The sequence below is a fragment of the Coccinella septempunctata genome, chromosome 6 (genome assembly GCF_907165205.1).
Source record: "Coccinella septempunctata chromosome 6, icCocSept1.1, whole genome shotgun sequence".
Classification (NCBI taxonomy): Eukaryota; Metazoa; Arthropoda; class Insecta; order Coleoptera; family Coccinellidae; genus Coccinella; species Coccinella septempunctata.
In genome coordinates, this window is record NC_058194.1 from 25,814,829 (window position 1) to 25,835,451 (window position 20,623).

Below are 20,623 nucleotides of genomic sequence, written 5' to 3' on the forward strand. Positions count from 1 at the left end.
AGCTATCGAAAATTGAGCTATTACCAGTAATACGAATATAATTTCGAATTCACTAGGTATTCCTATGATTAAAATGGAATTAAACAAAAAGGGCATCAACTAAAGGAAACGTTCATTACACAAAACAGCAATTTATACTAAAGTTTTGAATGAAATGGATATCAAACTATATATTTCTCATTCTTATTATACACCAACTATTGATTCATTTATTGCGAATTGAAAAACACTAATCAATTCAAAAACTTCAATTAGCCCCGAACCAGAAGATGAAATTTGGGTGTGATTTCCGGTGAGTGTAATATTCCTCCTAGCTGAGATTCGGCTATATAAGATGACAATCAACATGTAGGTAATAATGATCAATAGTGTGACCCCTGATACAATTTAGTTGGTTTAACTTTCGGTTCAAACTTCTCAGCTTTCTTTTTACCGAACGTCTCCTTGCCAAAAGTTTCCCTACCGAATTTATTTTTTCCAAAACTGTCTGCTCCGAAAGCATTTTTTGGTACGGGATGAACGTCTGCTTCCTGTACGGTGACTACTTTTGCTACCTTTCTATACTTGTACCACCAATATTCGAAAGCCAATGTTATACAAGCCAAACCTATTCCGACGAATATAACGATGAAGACACCTCCGATGTTCTGGATGCTGATACCGTCAGACTGGTTCTCTTGCTGTTCGCATTTTGCTCTGTTTGGATTCTTGGTCCACCATTTCTCTTTGAGCCTTTCCAGTTCTCTCCTGTTCAACAGTTGTAATATTCTGAAAAGAATGTACAAAATCGATAAATTAAGTTGATTCTATACATGAAAAATCGAACTGTATGAAGATTCCCAAAAAACATTTCAAAACTCACGCTGTATTGAGCTGATCCTTCAAGGGTGAACCTTGTTGCACTGCAAGGGCGTAAGGTTTCCTCGAAAATTCCTCACCAACTGGTTTCAGATCACAATTCGTCATTTCGAGATATTTTATATCTGTTGCATCTCCCAGATAGGCGAAGCCCTCGGTTGAAGATTCTGAAGCCTTAACCCTCTCGGCAGCTTCTGAGAGCGTACTCGGAAAACCTGCCTCTTTCATCGCTTGCCACATCTTGGTGTACTTGTCACTGACTGGATAGTCCCATACTGCTAGTTTTGCCCTTTCTATGTCGCTGAGACTGTCGTTGAGGCTCATATCCTTCCAGATCCTGTAAAAAAAGGTTTATCGTGAAGTACATTCTCCCACTTTTATCAATGAAGTCTTCAATTGACACAATTTCCATATTATAAGTTTCTAAGCTCACCAAATGGAGAATCTAACTTACTCATAAAATCTAGCTTCTATGTTAGCCATTCTCTCGAAGTACGTGGCAGAAGAAGATCCATTAAGAGGTGCATACTGAATCTTATATTGTTTGGACAAATCGTCCAGTGATTCAATCGGAGTTTCCAAACGAGATACTGTCAAAAATGCTGCAAGATTCGCAGTGTAAGAAGCTATTATGATGAATCCGAACAGCCACCATGTGGCTGCAACCAAACGTCCTGACAAATTTTTCGGAGCTTCTCCTCCCCCTTGAGGCGTCAAAGAAGTCATACAAAACCACAGGCACTCTTTCAGGTTGAACTCTCTCTTTTCTTCGTCATCTTTGTACTTTTCTCTGTTGTTTTGGTAACTGTAAGGACTCCACCTATCGAAGATCCACATGAGAAAGCTTAAAATAAAAACAAAGTATTAAATCGATCCCTTTGTGTGTTTCAGATAGACTTACCTGGTGAAGAAGTAAGCTGCAAGAATACACATCCATACCTCGTCTTCCAGAACTGTCAAGAATTTGAACAGGGAAGTGGGAACTCTTGGTACCTTCATCAGAATCGTAATACCAACCAAGTCATAGTAGGGTACAGTGAAATCGATTACGTTTTCCCTTTCTGCCATCACAGAAATGGATCCCAAGCCAATATCGGCCTTTTTGTCCATGAGGTCCTTTATCAGTCCATTCCATTTGCCTTGCTCGTCCATATTTCCAAAGACGTTTCCAGTTGCCAATTGAATCTCGTACTCGAACCTCAAGACTTCACCTATTTTGTCCATTAGGTCTATGCAGTAGCCACTGTATCCTTTTTTGGAGTTTTCATCCCTGAAGACGAACGGAATTTGCTGAAATAGTGAAGGTATATCTCTGGATATGATTCATGGAACAAGAAATGGCGAAATGAGAAGTAATTCACATATCAAAGATTAAAGAAAGCTTTGACAACTCTGATAAAGTCCTCAGGTTAAACTTTATTTCCATCTAAAGAAGTCTTTGTGATGTATTCTAAAATAATTCATTGGAATTACCTCTGCTACAACCACTCGATACACCAACGCTGAGGTGAATTTATCCATGATCCCGTTCTCTAAGAATGAGAGATTCGAGTTCAAACCTGCTGCCCATGTACCTACAGGCGTTGTTTTATCTGGTGCTCCATCTCTAACATCTACAAGAGACATCGTCATATCGAACTCCATTTGACTGAAACCATTCGAAATGATCTCAAATGGTCCATAGGTAGGTGGTTCCGCACTATCCTGAAGCTCCTGAAATCATATCAATGATGGTTCAGTTCCAACTTGACCTAGCTACTTGGCAGTAGCTTTGGCATACCAAAGGATTTTCTGCTTATTTCTATAATTTGTTTGCAAATTATTAATCTGCTAGTCTCACCTTCTTCAGTGCAGTTTCCAAGTCTAGTCCTACTCTTTTTGGTATATTTTTACCGTCATATTCGTCGCAAGTAATGAAATTTGTAGCATTCGTTTTCTGCCAACTTCCATCAGTTATCATATTTCTGGAAATAAATGTACAAATATCATTCGTCACATAAACAAAAATCAATGGTTTCAACAATTTGGCAATATCTGCAATGTATACAGGATCAAATAGGAAAAAACGCAAATAACATTACATAAAATGCACTTTTTTTTTTTTTTCATTCGAGATATTCATAAGCTACTGCAGTTTTCTCACAATGGAAGAAGGGCCAAAGTAATTCTATTATTGTCTTCACTTACTTAACAGTAAGAAGCGAATGAAGGGCAAAGTCGAAATAGAAAGCTGCTGCTATCTCTGGCTTAGCGTTCAGCTGATACGACGTCTTGATTTGACCCAGACGGTTCTGGTAATTTGCATTGACCACCGGCTTCACGAAAAGTATAGTTCCATTCTTCACGTTACACTTCAGTTCTCCCAAATCTTGGGTAATGGCGTGCCATGCGAATTTTCGGTTGAGATAAGCATTTTTCTGGGCAGCATCGAGCACAAGTTTGATGTTATCGATTGTGCCGAGGATGAAGAAGTTGACCAAGTCCAAAGAGCGTAGCCTCTGCAGTTGTGCCTCAATTCTTGGAGTGTCGATCGCTGATATCAAATGCCTGGTGGCTACATTCTGTAGCAGAGATTTATACTTGTGATCCATGACTGTAACATGAAATTTAGTTTAATCTTATCCACTTAAAGTTAATTACGCATCTCACCGAACGTTTCGTCGAAAAGTATGGCAGCGTTAGTTATATTCTGTTGTAGGACTATTTTTCTTATGATTTCTGGGATTATATCGGCGGGTGGGCATATTTGAACCAGATACTTTTTCTCGTCCTCATCTATGGTACGCCACTGGCGAAGATCTCCCTCTTGGCCAAATGAGGCGCTTATGGTGGGTAGGGCTAATGCCTGGGTGAATGATTTGACGGTTTCTGATGCGAGGTCGGTCATCGTAGTGTCCAGAACTAGATGCGGTGGTTCATTTCTTTCCAACATGGCATTGTAGACTTTGCATACTGAAGAATCACAGTTTTTTATAATAATGAATTCTCAGAATCACTCTGCCATCATATATGCATAAATGTACGAATAAAAAAATTGAATATATGACTGTAATCTCGATCACATTCTCTGATTCGAATTATTATTATAGTGTGCATTCATTTTTCAAATTAATCTTGTGGAATGGAGTTGATTTATCGAAATCATCTAATGCAATGCAATTTCTCGTTGAAATAATGTGATCAAGTATTATACTCACGTGATTCAAGCAACCCTGCTGAATCAGTTCTGTTGCCAGAAACTTTCGTAACTTCGGCGTTTATGCCTAGCTTATTATTTTTCTTGATATAAGTCAATGCCACATCGACTGAAGACTCAGCTACTTCATTCCCTTCCTCATTGACGAACACTGCCGAAAAACTCAGTTAAGAATGAGAATCAAAATAAAATGAATTGTTCCTAATTAATCTCATCATGATTGTTGTGGTAATAGTTAAAAAGTATAAGTAGTTGTTCAACTTACAAACGACTATATTTTGGGTTGTTTGAGCGAAACACTGATGTAAAGAATACATGAAAAAAATACATAACGTCTTCATTCTTATCCGTAGTAGGTACATTCTCCGATGCTTTTTTGGGTAATGAAGGGTTGATGAGTGTCCTACAAAAATTTTCTTGTTGCTAAGCAATATGCGGTAAAATCAATAGGTATGTGTACAGGAAGACCATGTATGAACAGTGAATTTATGTTTGCTTTCGATTCAATCACGATAAATTGGAGGCAGGGTCGGCACGAGTACAAAAATGTGTTAAAAAAGCAATGTGTGTCAAAAGCAGACGAAAAGTGTCCCAGGACGAAAAGTGAATGCGGACGAAAAGTACTTGCCTTCAAAAATAGTCTAGTGTTTGTCCGGTAATTAGTATGTAAAATGTCATTTTTTGTTAAGATCGAAAAAAAAGAGTTCTTCATACAATATTTTAATTTTTGGAAAACTTCTTTGAGTACTTTTTCACATGAATATCATCTCATGCTTTATAGTTAGAATTCTGTATACTTATCCTGAATAATTGTCTAAAGACTATTTGTCTAAATATACCTTCCAAACCAGTTTCAATCAATAAGTAACACTTCAGTGATTCCTTTTCCATTATTCTAGGTGAATAGGAATAATATGGGAGGGAAAAAATAACAAAGGAAGAAAAAATTTATTCCTACAGAAAGGCTAACCATGCTATTGATATATTAAACATCGAATGCTGATATTTTTGAATACAAGTTTCATTTTGTTGAATTCATAATAATTCACTTTTTTGTTTTACTTTTTTGGAAACCTTCGAAACTGACTTTTTCTTCGGTTTTTTTTCGCTTGTAGTAACACCCTTCTTCAAAAACCAATAATCTGCAGCAAGAATCAGGATTGCGATGAATATTCCTGAGAAAAGCAGCAGGAAAATTCCTCCCATTGTGTGGATGCTCATACCATCAGTCGTGTCAATTTCTTCGGGGCATTTCACTCTTTCAGGATTGTTAAGCCACCATTTTTCCTTCAATACATCACTGACTCTCTCCCTTATGATTTCTGTGATACTGAAAAACTTAGTATTTCATCATAGCTGTATGAATATAGCACGAAAAATTCAAGGGTTATTTTTTCATTAATTATAATCCATGATGAACATTTAAACTACAATGTTGGAGAAGATTGAAACAAAAATCGAATTTCTCTGTAGCTTGAAAACTAAAAGACTAACAGAATTTCAACATTTTGAAATTTGATGTTCTGTGTTTAAAAAATGGTACCTAATATATCAATTGTTTTGAGATTTTATTCCAGATTTACCACGAACAGTACGATTTACGTTTACGTTGGTATTTTGTTTAGAAGAAGCCGAAACTACTCCCAGATTATTATAAAACATGAACCGTTGAAGAAGAAAATGAAAAAAATCTTACTGCTCGTCAATATCCTTCCTCAAGGGTGAGCCTGGTGACAATGCAAACGCTAAGGGCTTAAGTGAAAATTCCTCACCCACCACCAGAAGATCACAATTAGACAAAGCAGCATACTTCGTGAAAATTGAATTGGCCACTAGAGCAAATCCTTCCGTTGATGATGTGGAATTCTTCACTCTTTCTACTGCTTCTCCAAATGTACTTGGAAATCCACTTTCCTGCATCACCTTCCAAATCTTAGAATATTCGTCAGATAGAGGATAATCGAAGACGGCTAGGTTGGACCTTTCTGTATTGCTTAGGCTGTCGTTTAAGGACAACTTCTCCCATACACTATGTACAGAAAAAATATTCACTATTTTTTAATCTATTGAATGGAAATGAATGGGACAGAAGCTCTAAAATTGTTTAACTCAACTCAAAAATATTGCCCATTAAACCAAATGAGCATTTTGCCCTGCAATAAAACTTATGAGGAAGGATTCCACTCACTCGTACAACTTCTCCTCAATATAAGCTCTATTTCTGAAATATTCTATCTCTATAGAGTCATTAATGGGGGCAAACTGCATCTTATACTGTTTGGTCAAGTCGTGGAGTGAATTGATCGAACTCTTCTCTCTGGATAATGTAGAAAAGGCCGCCAGGTTAGCTGTGTAGGTGCAAGTTACAATGAAAGCGAAAATATACCAGGTGGCCGCAACACAACGACCAGAAAACTTATACGGCGCTTGTTCTCCACCCAAAGCTGTTAGAGATGTCAAACAGAACCACAAGCACTCGGATAGGTTGAAGATTCTGATTTTTCCAGTTTTTCCATTTCTTTTCGAAATGTGTTCGTCCAACGAGGGATGATACCAAGGTTTGAAGCTGGTGAATATCCACATCAATAAACTGAGAAATTACACAAATTTATTCGATTTATATTAAGTGTTGAGAGTGAGTTAGAAAAAGTATTAAGTCAACTCTTCCAACATACCTCGTGACAAAATAGGCGAGAACAATGCAGAACCAAACATCGTTTTCGAAAACATGTACAAACTTGAAGAGATCATCAGGTAACGGCACATTTTTCACCAAAATATTGATTCCGATGAGATCGAAAATCGGTACGGTAAAATCAACGACTTCTTCCCTTACTGCAGTGACGTATAATGTTATTCCTATGTCAGCTTCATCATTAATGAGTTGACCTATCAAGCCAGTCCATTTTCCTTCCGAATCGGGATATCCCACATCATTTGTGGTGGTTATATTGTACCTGAATCTCATTCTTTTAGAGAGTTCCTCCAGCAGGTCTATGGTGTACCCGTTATAACCAGATGGGTGCTTGTCGTCTTTGAACACGAGAGGTTTTTCCTGGAATGTATTCATTCGTGTATGGATATCCTATCAGTTACAATATTAATGAATAACCTTCAAATTGCTTATAGCAGATCTAATAACTGATTTGCCTTATTGGTGTCAAAAATCGTCAAAGCATTCATTGATGTTTGGTTTTTTAACAGCCTTTCCAAAATTATCCACTAGTAGAACAATATGTCGAGAGATTCGGAAAGAAGAAAAACTTGGAGATAATGACTTTGTCCAGTTTTCTATTCTACAGAGGGTCAGCAAACCCGAAACAAACTTGCAAAACAAGCACGGCTTGTTTCATGATATCGGGGCATTTCGCCTTACTCCAACTGCAGCCATAGAGAAACTATCAAACCTCCTTCCTCCTAACATTTTTGTGCGAGGAGAAGTCTGAATAACCCAGACAAACTAGTTTTCGTGCCCATCTAGCTCCTAGATGAAATAAAGGCTACAGAAGTGATGGGCATGAGAACTAATCTGATCATAACAAGTCCGAATATCAGATCTAACACACAGACTATACCCACTGTAGTCTGTTCTAGCCTCTCTCAGTTAGGAGGGTACAACAGATTGCAACTCAAGCTTCAGAGTCAACGAGATATTGGGACAGGTCATAGGTGAGACATAGGCGTAGTCAGGATTTTTTTTGAGGGGTCTTGGAAGCTCAATGTAGTTGTATGCTTGCTTGTTCGGAAATTTAGTCGATTTCAGTACCTGGCATGGGGAGCACCGATAATTTTGGAGGAGGCACAACATGTATACTTTCTTCCGACTGTATAATGCTGTTGGGTGAGTAGTTACCTCTATCGCTATGACTCTATATGTTGTGAATGAGGTATAGCCATCCATCAGGTCTCTATTCTTTTCTATTATAGAGTTATTCAATCCAGCTATCCATGTTGCTACTTCTGTACTTTCAGAAATGGAATGGTTCATGATTTTCATCAGTGTGAGGCTCATATTGAAATCCATATGGCTGAACCCATTCGATATATAATTGATTTTTCCACAGGTTGGTCCAAAGGATTTTGGCTATTAAGAAGGAAATAAGAAATCCATTATCAAATCATCGAGAAAATAGTGTAATAATAAAAAGTTCGATTTAAATGTGGCAGGCTTGTGATTCATTACTGAATACATTCCAAAAATGAATTACCTTTCTAAGTTCTTCAATCAAATTAATATCTGACCTTACAATGACTGTCTTATCGTCATAGTACTGTTCGCAAGTTTTGTAGTTTCCCAAATCACCATTAGAATTTTTCAGGATTTCCCTGCAATGTTGGAAAAGCGGGATGAAGAAAGACAGTTTCATCCCTAAACTTACCTGATTGAGATGAACGTTCCCACGTACAAATCGAAATGGAAAGAAAGGCTCAATTCGGGCTCAATTTTCGAGCCGAATATTTTCCCGAGATTACTCTTACATTCATTGCTTATGACCGGTTGAACCACCAGTAATGAGCAGCTCTCACATGCTGCACCAATTTTCCCAGTATCTCTCGTCAACAGAAACCAGGAATATTTTTGTGTGAGGTAAGCCAGTTTCGATGCAACTTTAAGCACTGATCTTACGGTTGTTATAGTTCCAATGACGAAGAAATTGACGAAAAATAGCGAGTGAAGTTTCTTCAGATCCTCTGTTATAGTTGTGGGGTTCACGTGGAGAAAGGTGAAAGATATTCCAGTATTCACGAGGATTGATTTGAACTTGTGAATGAGGACTGCAAATTTATGCATATTTAGCAATCTATCTTTGTTATATTTGGTTCTATATTCACATTAAGAAAAAAGCTGAATAACATCTTCTAGATGCAGATAGGTACATATATTAGAACAACCTACGTTTGTAGAATGAAAAAGATGAACATTTCTTTGAAGGCCACACAAAAAATAAGGGTGAATAATAAATATTTTGTCTTTCATTGACAGATTTACTTCTTTTTTGAATAATAGTAAGATTTCACCGTTTCACTATTGATTGGTTCTTAGTTTTTTACGAAAAATGTTTTTTTAGTGTTGTTAAGTGAGATTAAGATCGAAATGCTATGCAGAACGAACTCAAAAGAACAGTGCATCAATTCAGCACATTTTCTACTCACCTATAGTTTCATCGAACAATATCGCGGCATTTGTCATATTTTGTCTAAAAACAATTTGGCGTATGAGGGAATGAATCACATCATTTGGGGAAAGTACTTGGACTAAGTATTTCTTCTGTTGTTCATTCAACTCCCGCCATTCCCTCAAATCCTGATCATGTCCGAAAGAAGTGGATAATGTGGGTAAGCCCAGAGCTGCTGAGAAGGCTTTCATAGCTTCCGAAGTAGATCCTGCTAGAGTGGCATCGATAAAAATGTGTGGAGGTGCAGAAGCCTCAACCATTGCATTGTATTTCTCGCACACTGTAAGAGTACCTCAATTCACCTCAGAAAAAAATTTCGACACGCGTATCTTCCAGAAAAATCTTCGCAGATCTAAATGCGATACATATTCTGAAAGAGCAACTCTTCTAGTCGATATTTAATTCGAGATCATCTCTAGAATCTCAGAAGAACCATTTTCTCTTTGGCTCAGGTGGCCTGTTCATCAAGGAAATTTACCTATGTCGTACTCATATAGCCTTAGCCAATAAAAATTCAAGCTTATAACGCAAAAACAACTGTTCAAATTGAGGTCAAAGTTTATGTGTTTCCAGCTTAAGGATATGAACGAACAACTGGTATATAGGATCTTGACACAACAATTTCGGAAATACTCAAAAAGTACATAATTCGAAAATTCGGTTGCAAAATGGTGTATGCGCCGATCACTAGTTCCACTACCGCGTTAAATTTCATTGAATAGTTATCAGACTCAAATTATCAGAGCTAGCATTTTTAATCTAAAAGGAACTCGAGGTTTATGCGAAAGCCTTTCAGCCAATCAAATTAACAAAACAAAAATTTTAATACCTCCCATCAATTTTGTCGTTCAGAATTCATATTGGTACTACTGAATTTTTTACAAGACTCACATGTTGGAATGATTCCTTCATCAATGAAACCCTTCGCAGTGACTGCAGTTATATTTACATCAATGCCAAACTCAGGATTATTGTTGAAAAATTGCACTGTTGCCTGCATAGACCTTTCTGAGACGTCATTTACAACATCAAACACATATACTGAAAATTTATACTTTCTATCATCTTTGTAGGTTCTCCCAGAATATATAACAAGAATTTCGAAAAAAGAATGCTAAAATCAGCATAAATTATGTGAAATCTCAGGGAAATAGTGAAATAAATTTAGCAAATATAGGTACACATATTCCTATATACAGAAAAAAAAGTTTAATAATCGAAAGAAAAAAGGATATTCTGCGTTTTGGTAGAGATCTCTGCATTTAAAACGTGCTGAATACATAATTATAAAATACTCACATACACGAACAGTCTCTAAATCATAAGAAGTACTGACTGTGCTTAAAAAAGTGAGAAATAAAATAAAACAACTTATTATCTTCTTTCTAACGTGTAAATGATGTTGCATCATTATCTGATTTTCTGTTTGATGATGAAGATCAGGGAAAATTTCGAATTTAAGGTAGATATACAGGTAGACGTTTAGGTGTTATTAAAATATTCAGATATCGAAATATTCATCATTTTTCCATATAAGTACAGGTTCATTTCCATTTGTAGTTAGAGTAAATAAGGGGAAGTAATTGTTTACACTGTTATTTGTATCTGGCCATCACAATATATAATCCTGTAAAAAAAAAATAGATGCGTAATTTCGACATAATGATTAATGTTTCGATGCATAATGTACAGAGTGAGTAAAAATCAACGTACAAAATGTAAATTTTCGGTATTCCTTCTTAACGAAGATGATTGTAACATAGCAGTGGGCGTCGAAAAATGTTGTACTTATATATGTACCTATAGCGAAAAAAATTCTAAGCACGCTACGATTTTACAATAATTTCTAGAGACCTTGTATGTTCTACAAAAATGCTCGAACAGGTCAATTTTCATTTTGAATTGCGAATTTTTTCATTATTAATTGAGAGGAGTTTGTTATGCATTCCCAATAACTCGGGGGTGGGTAGTTGAGCTTTTTTATTAAATTGCAACTTTTCTGTTCAAAATGAATAGATCTTTTGTTGGTCAAGACAAGATCTGTTCATAACTGAGGAAGAAAGCTAATTTACTATATTCTGTCCGTCCATATCCCCATCCTACCGGTTCCCGCAGAAAGCTGAAGACTAAGCTTAGAAAAAAGAACATTGTTTTCAACTTCTATGGTATGGTATTCGTCTTTTTTGACATATTTTGAAGTTCGCCGTTTTATAGGTTATTATGGATCTTTAAAGCGAAAAATAGTGGTGTGTAGAAATGGAAAACAATGAAGAATCTTCAAAGGAAAAGGTGAATAAAAACAAATATAAAGTCATTATAATTGGAGCAGGTATTGCTGGTCTCTCAGCAGCATACCATTTAACCAAAAATGGTATAAAAGATTTCATATTATTGGAAGCAAGAAATAGGATAGGTGGTAGAATTATTCAAATACGTATGGGAAATGAAAAAGTTGAACTCGGAGCCAACTGGATACATGGAGTTTTGGGCAATCCAATATACGAACTTGCAATGCATTATGGACTTGTTGATATAATGCAAATTCCGAAACCTCACAAGTTAGTGGCTTCAACAGAAAAGGGCAAGCAAGTGCCATTTCAAGTTCTTCGTGAAGTTTATGAAGCATACCTGTGTTTTTTAAAGAGGTGTGAAGAATATTTTTTATCGGAATACCTTCCTCCCGATGGAATTGATAGTGTTGGGCAGCACATAAGATTAGAGGTCAGTATTTACCTTGACAAAATTAAGGATAAAGATGAGAGGCATTTGAGAGAGCTTATATTTGAATGTTTACTCAAAAGAGAAACTTGTATTTCTGGTTGTGATGATATGAACGAAATAGATTTATTAGAATTAGGAACCTATGAAGAACTGCAAGGAGGAAACATCGTATTACCAGAAGGTTACAGTTCAATATTGAAACCTTTTTCTGATGATATTCCTTCAGAAAATATTCTTTTGAATCACCCGGTTAATTCAATAAAATGGAATTCAAGCAGTAATGGAAATGAGTCCGATGATTCTGATAAAACCGTAGTGGATGACTCAGAGAAGCTGGACAATTCTGAAAAAAATTTGGAATTCATGACAAATGTAGAAGTGACTACTAGTAATAATAAAAAATTTTATGGTGACCATGTTATATGTACCATACCTTTGGGAGTGCTTAAGCATAAAGCAAAAACATTATTTCAACCACAGTTACCTGACTTTAAATTAGAAGCTATCGACCGTTTATTATTTGGTGTGGTGGATAAAATCTTATTAGAATATGATAGGCCATTTTTGAATCCGAATATAACAGAAGTTTTATTATTGTGGGAACCAGATGATCAAACAAATTGTACGAAACAGGATATAAGTAAAACTTGGTACAAAAAAATTTATTCATTTTCCAAGATCTCAGAGACTTTGCTATTAGGATGGGTTTCCGGAAAAGAAGCAGAGTATATGGAAACTTTATCTAATGATATTATAATTAATGTTTGTACAGATATACTAAGGAAATTTTTGAATGATCCATTCATTCCAAAACCTAAAAATTGTGTATGGTAAGTACTGAATTGGCATCAATATATTTGCTTTTGTTGATGATTTCCATTGATTCAACCAAAATATTAACTTCAATTTCATTTAGCACAAGCTGGGCCAGTCAACAATATACAAGAGGTTCTTATACTGCCATTGCTGTAGGAGCTTCTCAAGTTGATATAGAATTACTAGCACAACCACTTTATGCTGATGAAACTGAAACGAAGGTGAGTTCCTTGAAAGTATTTATTTACAGATTTTTTACTTAATGATTTGCAAATGAAAAGTCAGCTTTCATAATTCTAGTCAATGAGGGTGTAAGAAATACAAATTACTCATTTTTTTCAGCCTCTTGTACTATTTGCTGGCGAACACACACATACCAATTTCTACTCAACAGTACATGGTGCTTATTTGACAGGAAGAACAGCATCCCAAGCTATCCTTTCTTCTGACATTCCCCGAGAACTAACTGTAGATTGTGACGAAGAAACTACAGACTTGAGTTCCTGGATTCAGGGAATTTGTTTAGAATAGCAGCTATATTGCTTGTTTTATAGAAGTATTATCTTTATTAATTTTCTAGTCAACGATAAAAAGTTTTAAGAAATTTTATTATTGTAAATAAATGAGATTTTTTTGAAATTTCATCTATGTTGGGCTTTCATTAAATCTTTAATGAGTATCAACTGTTTTATTCAAAAATAACCTACACTTGAAAGACGCCAAAATGTAATCTTTATGCTGAGAATTTGAAAAAACAAATGTAGATTTGAGGTACAACTTCTGCTTTGTCTTTTTAATTTTTTTGTTCCTCAGAAAGTAGACAAAAAAAATAAAACTCTAAATTCAGACTACAATACCCTTGAAAAAGTTATCAAATAATTCTAAAACTGATTTGAATTGGAAAAATGGAATATTCTTGATTGAGGACATTTTAATTCCCAATCAATTACTATTCTGTACCATCAACCCAAACTGGAGCTAGTCATACTATATTCAATAATTTGCATGAAATAAAACTAGATCTATAATTGAAGAGACATAGGGAATAATATAAAAAGCACAAGATCTTTTGTTTATTGAATAATCTTATAATAAGCCTGGTACTCTATACAAAAATGTACCATCACTATCATAAAAACAATCATTAAGTTTGTAAGTGTGACCTTTTTTCAGAATTTTTTTGGGAATTTTTATTTTTTCTGGATATACCAAATGGTCATAATCCTTTGGTTTCTTTTCATCTATCTTCATTAATTTACCAGTATTGTATTTGGTATAGTCCAACTGATCAACTGAAGACTCAGATTCTGGTGCTTTCTCAACAAGTTCCCTATCCATTTCAATTATTTGCACATCTTCCGATGTTACATTTCCGCCTTTTTCTAAATCATTTTGCAATTTGTTTCTTAAGGTACCTAAAGTCATTGGTTGTTTATTTTTGATTGGTTCTGTGAAAAATGTATCTTCTTCAATAGATGATTCCATTCTTATTCTATCCTTCATCTTATTGGGTTGAGAAATTTTTTTCTTGAAATCAGGGACATTTCCTTTTGTATTACTAATTTTACCCTCGATTGCTGTGGGACTTTCGTCCTTTCTAGTTAATTCTTCATAGCTAGTTATTATTTCTGAAAATTCTGTGCAAGTTAGTTTAGGTTTGTATTCAATCTTCGAATAGTCTTCTACATTGTCATAAGTGTGATGATTAATCTTTCTGTTAGAAAATTTCTTCAAATGTGAAACTAACTCATCAGGCAAATCTTCAAACTCATTATTTTTCAATTTCCTCCAATTCTCCATAACTGATTCATCATGTTTCTTCATTCTTTCAACATTCTCTATTTTCCAATTAGATTTGATGACTTTCTGAAAATGAGAACAGCATGGTGAGTTATTCATATATTAATACATATATGTTTCAATATTTATTGCAACAACTCTTAGTGTTTCTAAACTAAATAAGAAAAATTCATTTTGAATTTTAAAGTCCCAATAATGTAAACTGAAAGGTGTTAGGCAATAACTCGTTACAAATACTTAGAAAATGAATAATTTTCCTTTTACTTTAATTATTTCAGGAAGAGCTGGAAATCCTTCAGACAATGTCATATAATTCCATTCCTCGGGATCTTTCCTATGTAGTTGCCTTATTTGTTCTTTGTCATGCCACGTTAAGAAATTTGGATATTTAGCTTTGAAATATTTTTGTTTTACAATATCGCATTGCAATTTCTCCTTCAATTCGTTCAACTCTTTTCTATGCTGTTTGTGGGAATGACCAAAGGACTCAAAATTTGCCTCGTAATCAAGATCATCTAAATCAGTTTCTTCAGTGCCCTCTGCAATTTTAAGTCTTCGTCGAATACCAGGGACAACTTTATTCGATACTCTAGCAAATGGAACTTGCATGCAAGAAGCACATATATTTTTAAGAAATGTATTTCCCAGGAACATTTCAAGCAATGTTTATTTTTATTCTTAGCGATCTTCTAGGTTTCTAAGGTTATGTTTTGAATTTTAGGTTAATCTTTTGACAGAACGAAAAATAACAGCAGGGATGGATCGGCCAATCCAACGATATAATTATACCGTGGAGCAGTAAAGAATTTTGGATTATTCGAATTTTAGTTGATATTTTTGTTTGATCGTTAATTCAATTGATTCAGTTATTTGTTACTCGGACAAATTTCAGTGTGTAGCTATTATTCTTTCATCTACAATTGAATTAAATACAGTATAAATTTACTCACGGTATTATTAGTTATAAATACTGTCAATCCTCTTTGGTTTGATTTACTGTAGTCTGTGAAAATTGCGGTATTGTGTAGGGGAAATACAGTAGTTTGGACCTGATTTTCGTGCCTTTAAAATGTTTAAAAGGCAGGATTATCGAATACTTGATTCATTGTTGATAGTGCTGTTAGTGCAAGTGGGGTACGCTCCAGTAAAGCTACCGATAAAATTTGGCATAAATCATGAATAGCTCCAGAGAAAATGATTATATCGAAGGAGGACAAAATGGAATTGTTCAGCCTCTTCTTACCGATTTGTATCAAATTACGATGGCATATGCCTATTGGAAATCTGGAAAGAGAAATGCCACAGCAGTATTTGATCTTTACTTTCGAAAAAATCCATTCCATGGTGAGTTTACAATATTTGCTGGCCTTGAAGAATGTTTGAAATTCCTGAAGAAGTTCCACTATTCTGATAGTGATATAGAATACTTAAGAACAATTCTACCACTATCGACAGAAGATGAGTTTTTCCAATATCTTCAAGGTCTTACCGTAGAAGAAGTAACCTTATATGCTGTACCTGAAGGAACTGTTGTATTTCCAAAAGAACCTTTGCTGAGGGTTGAGGGGCCTCTAATTATTGTACAAATTCTGGAAACAACATTATTGAACCTTGTCAACTATGCATCTCTAATGTCAACAAATGCTGCAAGATTTCGATTGGCTGCTGGTAACTTGAAACTGTACGAATTTGGTCTTAGGAGAGCTCAAGGCCCAGATGGTGGCTTATCTGCATCAAAGTATGCATATATTGGTGGTTTTGATGGTACCAGCAATGTTTTAGCAGGAAAACTCTACAACATTCCAGTTAAAGGAACCCATGCTCATTCTTATGTAACATCATTCTGCTGTTTGCCAGAAGTTGATATAACTCAATTGAAGCCTAAGTCAGGAGGTGAAAAAAAAGAATTTCTCCAACATGCTATGAGATGGAGAGAAAAATTGATGGCATTCTTCCAAATACCAACAAGCCAAGCAAATGATGGAGAACTAGCTGCATTTATTTCTTTTGCAATTGCTTTTCCTGATGGTTTCATGGCACTTGTGGATACTTATGATGTTGTGAAGAGTGGTCTTTTCAATTTTTGTGCTGTTGCTTTGGCTCTGATTGATTTTGGTTACTCTCCAATTGGAATTAGATTGGACAGTGGCGATCTGGCATATTTATCGAATATTGCAAGATCATGTTTCAAAAGGATTGCTGATAATTTCAAAATACCATCATTTGAGAAATTGCTGATTATGGCTTCAAACGATATAAATGAAGAGACTATTTTGAGTCTCAATGAACAAGGACACAGCATTGATGCATTCGGTATTGGTACGCATTTAGTGACTTGCCAGAAACAACCTGCATTAGGTGGTGTTTTCAAAATGGTAGAAATCGATGGACAGCCTCGTATTAAACTGAGTCATGATGTTGAAAAAGTGACAATACCAGGAAGGAAAGAAACCTTTCGTCTGTATGGAGGAGAAGGTTTTGCCCTTATCGATATCCTCCAAAGAACTGTTGAAGATCCTCCTGAAGAAAATCATCGTGTTCTTTGTAGACATCCCTTCCAAGAATCCAAAAGGGCCTATGTCACTCCTATCAGAGTTGAAAAACTTCTTAAATTGTATTGGAGCAAGGGAAAAATTTGTCAAAAACTACCTAATATGCAAGAAATCCGTGAGAGGGTGAAAAGTTCCTTGAAAATTCTGAGGTCTGATATCAAACGCAGCTTGAATCCCACTCCTTATAAAGTAGCTGTAAGTGATAATCTTTATACTTTTTTACATGAGTTGTGGCTTGAAAATGCACCTATAGGGGAACTATCCTGAAATAGAATTACTCATAGTGATATGATATTCACAATGGGCAAATATTGGAGAAAATAAAGGTATTAAACTTATCAAGTTGCTGAGAACATACTTAACTGTATGTTCAGTGATTGGCAATGTTTGTCGTTAAGGCTTCAATTAGAATATTGAAAGAAGGTTGGAAGGAGTGTAGTTTTTGAATGAAAATTGCTTGCAAATCTATCACTCTTTTTGCATTTATTTCCCAATCAAAATGATTCAATTCTTAAATAAATTGTATAAAATTCAAGAGATTTGTAGATTACTCCATCCAAAGATTATAAATTTGAAATTAATTGCTTAACATGAGAAATGAACTTATAATTTTTTAGTGCCATTGGATGTAATTTTTTTGCTCTGAAGCCTTGGTTAACAACCCAGATTTTACTTCTACTCAATAAATGTCTGCCTGACTAGTTGATTCAATACTGGCAAAACGGTTTTATCAATGTGAAGCTCATATGCTTCATTTTCTGTCAGGAATTTATGTTATTCTAGGATTTATAGTGGTATCAATTAGATTATTTGAGTCGTTCCTGAATGGTGAACTTTGATATAAATATTTTAACCTTTGTGAAAAACATGTATTACTGTTTGATAAATATCTTTATCTACCTAATGCTTCAGAAATTACAATATCGGATATTGATTGAGTTCAAGAATATCGAATCAAACTTAATTATTTGTATAGAGAGGACAGAAATTTGCATTTGATCTGATTGTATGTACAAGAAAAAGACAATATCTTTTTGTTCTCTATTTATGTTTGAAAATGCAATCTTATTAATTTAGAAATTTATAAAAAATTTCAAATCACTGAAAGTTTTTTTCCTGCTCAAGTATTTTTATGATGATAATGTCAGGAATGAACATTCCAAAAATAATAGAATTCTCAATTATAATAACCGAAATGAGGTAACGAATAAAATTGACCTTGATTCATTAATTGATGCTAGTTGAGTATTTATTAAAGTTTCATAAAAAATTCTTACTAATTGTTAAATTTCAATTATATCCTATTGGTTTACAAGGAAGATTTTTAATTGAAATCTCATGTTATTGACGCACATTAATATCATAAAAAATCAAGGAATATCATCATGGTAATTATATTTCATAAAAAAATCATTTTAAATACTTTTTCTACACCCATGGATTTATATCTACCTACATTCCAGCACTCATTTCATTTTCGAAAGACTCCTTAGTCCACACTGATGCGGGAAAATAAATTTCTTCCCAGATAGTGGCTCTCTTGAAGGTAAAATTAGTGGTGGAAAATAAGTATTTCATTTTATTCTTTTATTTTTATCTATATGAGTGGAGGATTTGTTTTATTGTTTTCATATACCTTTATTATAAACTAATATTTCGTGAAATGAAGATGTAAATATCTATATTGTTAAGAAAAGATGAAATGAACTTTTCATATTATTGTAAGATAAGACCAAAGATTTTATATTCTTATATAGTTTTCTATTTGTTGAATACTAGCTTTAAGATCGTTTTAATTCGGTGGGGAAAGCTGGTTTAATGAAATTACAATATTTTTGTTGATAATGTCAATTGTATCTCCACTGCACAATCTGATAATAAATAAAAAATAAACTTCAAATGTGTTTTTTTATTCCTTCACTCTTCTCTACTCCATAGAGAAGAGTGAAACCACGGGAATATATTATGTTTCATATACTATTTTCTTATCTTTAAGCTAAAAAGATGCCATTCTTTTTAAAGATAAGGAGCGTTTCAGGATTTTGCAATCGCTACTAAAGGAATATATTTGTTCTATCACTGTGTATGTAGGTCATTGACCTACTCAAACTATTTTCAAGAAAAACCTAGGAAACTGAGAAAATACTGATCAATTCTTTTGTTTGTGTTCGTCAATCGTCAGTAGGGTGTAAATTAATTGAGGGTATGGGAAAGGAAATGTCTGTCTAATATTTTTTATAATGCTTTCATTCGAGCAATCATATAGTTTAGGTTATAAAAAATTTAAATACCTCTATGTGTACGTCCACAAGAAGTATATATTGAGAACTGAATGAGATTTTTTTCTGGGAATTTGTGGATCATAAAAGAAATGAAATTTTCTGAGATTAATACGATCCCAAAGGAGCATTATTGAAAATAAAACTGAAATTTATTGCAGTATCTAATTTGCTAGATCTGCCAAAGGCCTCTATTTCAAAGTCTGATTATGAAAGTATTGAATCAACAGAAATTATTACTGAAATGGTTCTTTCTTTCTTAGTGAAGGGAACAATTTATCCTTCTTATTTAATTCCCGAAACATTTTGTTATCAGACTGATTATATTATTTGATTTTGAAACAATTTAGTACAAGGTGTACTCGATAGTTATTGTAAACAAGGTCAGTTAAAACTTATCTAAATAATAAATTATCAAGGATCGACACCTAGGAATTAGGAGTTGTTTGTATTCATGCATTGGAATTTAACTGGAATTCTTCTCTGTTCTATACAGACTTTAATGAGATGAATAACAACTTGACCGTCGAACCATTATTAATTATAATTACAAACAACAAATTCCGAAGATAGGTAAACAATATCATAGAATAAGGAGAAAAGATTTATAAGTGATTCATATGGATTAGACACAAAGCTCCTCTGGGGTCCTCTCAGTCTCATGTTTATCAACAAAATAGAGAAGAGTGAATACAGCGCGTGTATTATCTTTGCATAAACGTGATCTTGTATCGGTCTTATAGGAATATTTTATTATTGAGACATTCAGATTGTTTTAGAAGGCTTATCATGCAATCGCCGTCAGAAACGAAATTTTCCACGAAATATTTGGCTCCTTTTTTGCTTGAAGTACACCGGTGGTGTGATTTAGGAGGGAATATAGAACGCTTTCAGTTATTACAAAATTCGAATGGAATTCTAGTAACACAAGAAAATATGGGTTAAATATTTTCTTTCATCATTTCTACTGACGAACCTTTGGATTCTATCACAGACAACATTATAACTGTGCCCGAAATGTATTTATCCCCCATATAAGACCATCTTAACTTCTTAAGAGATGTATATTTAAGGCTGCAGAACATTATCAATGAAGATTTTGAGGAATGTTTTGCTAAATGTCAAATCAAATTTCGAAGCAACCTATTTATCCGGATTGTTTGACCAGAATAAACTAACCTAACCAATAGCTTGTCGGAATGAGCTATTTTTTAATTCAGGATG

General features: G+C 34.4%; 5 protein-coding genes across 6 annotated transcripts; 2 read left to right on the top strand and 3 right to left on the bottom strand.

Annotated features, from left to right (window-relative positions):
- Positions 1 to 292: 292 nt before the first annotated feature.
- Positions 293 to 4,530, bottom strand: LOC123315711 (ionotropic receptor 25a). Of its 2 annotated transcripts, none has more exons than XM_044901543.1 (10): positions 4,320 to 4,530; positions 4,056 to 4,205; positions 3,508 to 3,810; positions 3,046 to 3,451; positions 2,699 to 2,822; positions 2,332 to 2,571; positions 1,760 to 2,148; positions 1,313 to 1,678; positions 863 to 1,195; positions 293 to 768 (listed from the first exon to the last, which is right to left on the bottom strand). In XM_044901543.1, the coding sequence occupies exons 1-10, from the start codon at positions 4,414 to 4,416 to the stop codon at positions 363 to 365; spliced, it is 2,814 nt and encodes a 937-aa protein (XP_044757478.1). In that variant the 5' UTR covers positions 4,417 to 4,530; the 3' UTR covers positions 293 to 362. The 2 variants fall into 2 exon arrangements, with proteins under 2 accessions (XP_044757478.1, XP_044757477.1); XM_044901542.1 differs by having other exon boundaries at positions 1,313 to 1,702; positions 4,320 to 4,529.
- A 1,216-nt stretch (positions 4,531 to 5,746) lies between these two features.
- Positions 5,747 to 9,507, bottom strand: LOC123316010 (ionotropic receptor 25a-like). The gene is made up of 7 exons (XM_044901919.1): positions 9,209 to 9,507; positions 8,434 to 8,830; positions 8,263 to 8,380; positions 7,908 to 8,138; positions 6,730 to 7,109; positions 6,243 to 6,644; positions 5,747 to 6,083 (listed from the first exon to the last, which is right to left on the bottom strand). Exons 1-7 carry the CDS (start codon positions 9,489 to 9,491, stop codon positions 5,747 to 5,749), a joined length of 2,148 nt encoding a protein of 715 aa, XP_044757854.1. The 5' UTR covers positions 9,492 to 9,507.
- Positions 9,508 to 11,419: 1,912 nt separating this feature from the next.
- LOC123314932 (spermine oxidase) lies at positions 11,420 to 13,447 on the top strand. Its single transcript, XM_044900399.1, has 3 exons — positions 11,420 to 12,782; positions 12,869 to 12,989; positions 13,111 to 13,447. Exons 1-3 carry the CDS (start codon positions 11,488 to 11,490, stop codon positions 13,297 to 13,299), a joined length of 1,605 nt encoding a protein of 534 aa, XP_044756334.1. The 5' UTR covers positions 11,420 to 11,487; the 3' UTR covers positions 13,300 to 13,447.
- A 372-nt stretch (positions 13,448 to 13,819) lies between these two features.
- LOC123315030 lies at positions 13,820 to 15,299 on the bottom strand. The gene is made up of 2 exons (XM_044900564.1): positions 14,833 to 15,299; positions 13,820 to 14,634 (listed from the first exon to the last, which is right to left on the bottom strand). The coding sequence occupies exons 1-2, from the start codon at positions 15,220 to 15,222 to the stop codon at positions 13,855 to 13,857; spliced, it is 1,170 nt and encodes a 389-aa protein (XP_044756499.1). The 5' UTR covers positions 15,223 to 15,299; the 3' UTR covers positions 13,820 to 13,854.
- Positions 15,300 to 15,578: 279 nt separating this feature from the next.
- Positions 15,579 to 19,020, top strand: LOC123315107 (nicotinate phosphoribosyltransferase). Its single transcript, XM_044900679.1, has 2 exons — positions 15,579 to 17,315; positions 17,738 to 19,020. The coding sequence occupies exons 1-2, from the start codon at positions 15,744 to 15,746 to the stop codon at positions 17,750 to 17,752; spliced, it is 1,587 nt and encodes a 528-aa protein (XP_044756614.1). The 5' UTR covers positions 15,579 to 15,743; the 3' UTR covers positions 17,753 to 19,020.
- The last annotated feature ends 1,603 nt before the right edge of the window (positions 19,021 to 20,623 follow it).

Bases quoted from the DNA above. Each gene is read 5' to 3' on its own strand.
- LOC123315711 (XM_044901542.1), bottom strand. From the start codon at position 4,416: ATGTACCTACTACGGATAAGAATGAAGACGTTATGTATTTTTTTCATG. The intron at 2,149-2,331 runs GTAATTCCAATG...TCACTATTTCAG, and splicing joins ATCGAGTGGTTGTAGCAGAG to CAAATTCCGTTCGTCTTCAG. The intron at 769-862 runs GTGAGTTTTGAA...CATTCTTTTCAG, and splicing joins AAGGATCAGCTCAATACAGC to AATATTACAACTGTTGAACA.
- LOC123316010 (XM_044901919.1), bottom strand. From the start codon at position 9,491: ATGGTTGAGGCTTCTGCACCTCCACACATTTTTATCGATGCCACTCTA. The intron at 8,139-8,262 runs GTAATTCATTTT...CCTTCTTAATAG, and splicing joins TGATTGAAGAACTTAGAAAG to CCAAAATCCTTTGGACCAAC. The intron at 6,084-6,242 runs GTGAGTGGAATC...TTCTGTACATAG, and splicing joins ATTGAGGAGAAGTTGTACGA to TGTATGGGAGAAGTTGTCCT.
- LOC123314932 (XM_044900399.1), top strand. From the start codon at position 11,488: ATGGAAAACAATGAAGAATCTTCAAAGGAAAAGGTGAATAAAAACAAA. The intron at 12,783-12,868 runs GTAAGTACTGAA...AATTTCATTTAG, and splicing joins AAACCTAAAAATTGTGTATG to CACAAGCTGGGCCAGTCAAC. The intron at 12,990-13,110 runs GTGAGTTCCTTG...CATTTTTTTCAG, and splicing joins CTGATGAAACTGAAACGAAG to CCTCTTGTACTATTTGCTGG.
- LOC123315030 (XM_044900564.1), bottom strand. From the start codon at position 15,222: ATGTTCCTGGGAAATACATTTCTTAAAAATATATGTGCTTCTTGCATG. The intron at 14,635-14,832 runs GTAAAAGGAAAA...TCTCATTTTCAG, and splicing joins CTCTTCCTGAAATAATTAAA to AAAGTCATCAAATCTAATTG.
- LOC123315107 (XM_044900679.1), top strand. From the start codon at position 15,744: ATGAATAGCTCCAGAGAAAATGATTATATCGAAGGAGGACAAAATGGA.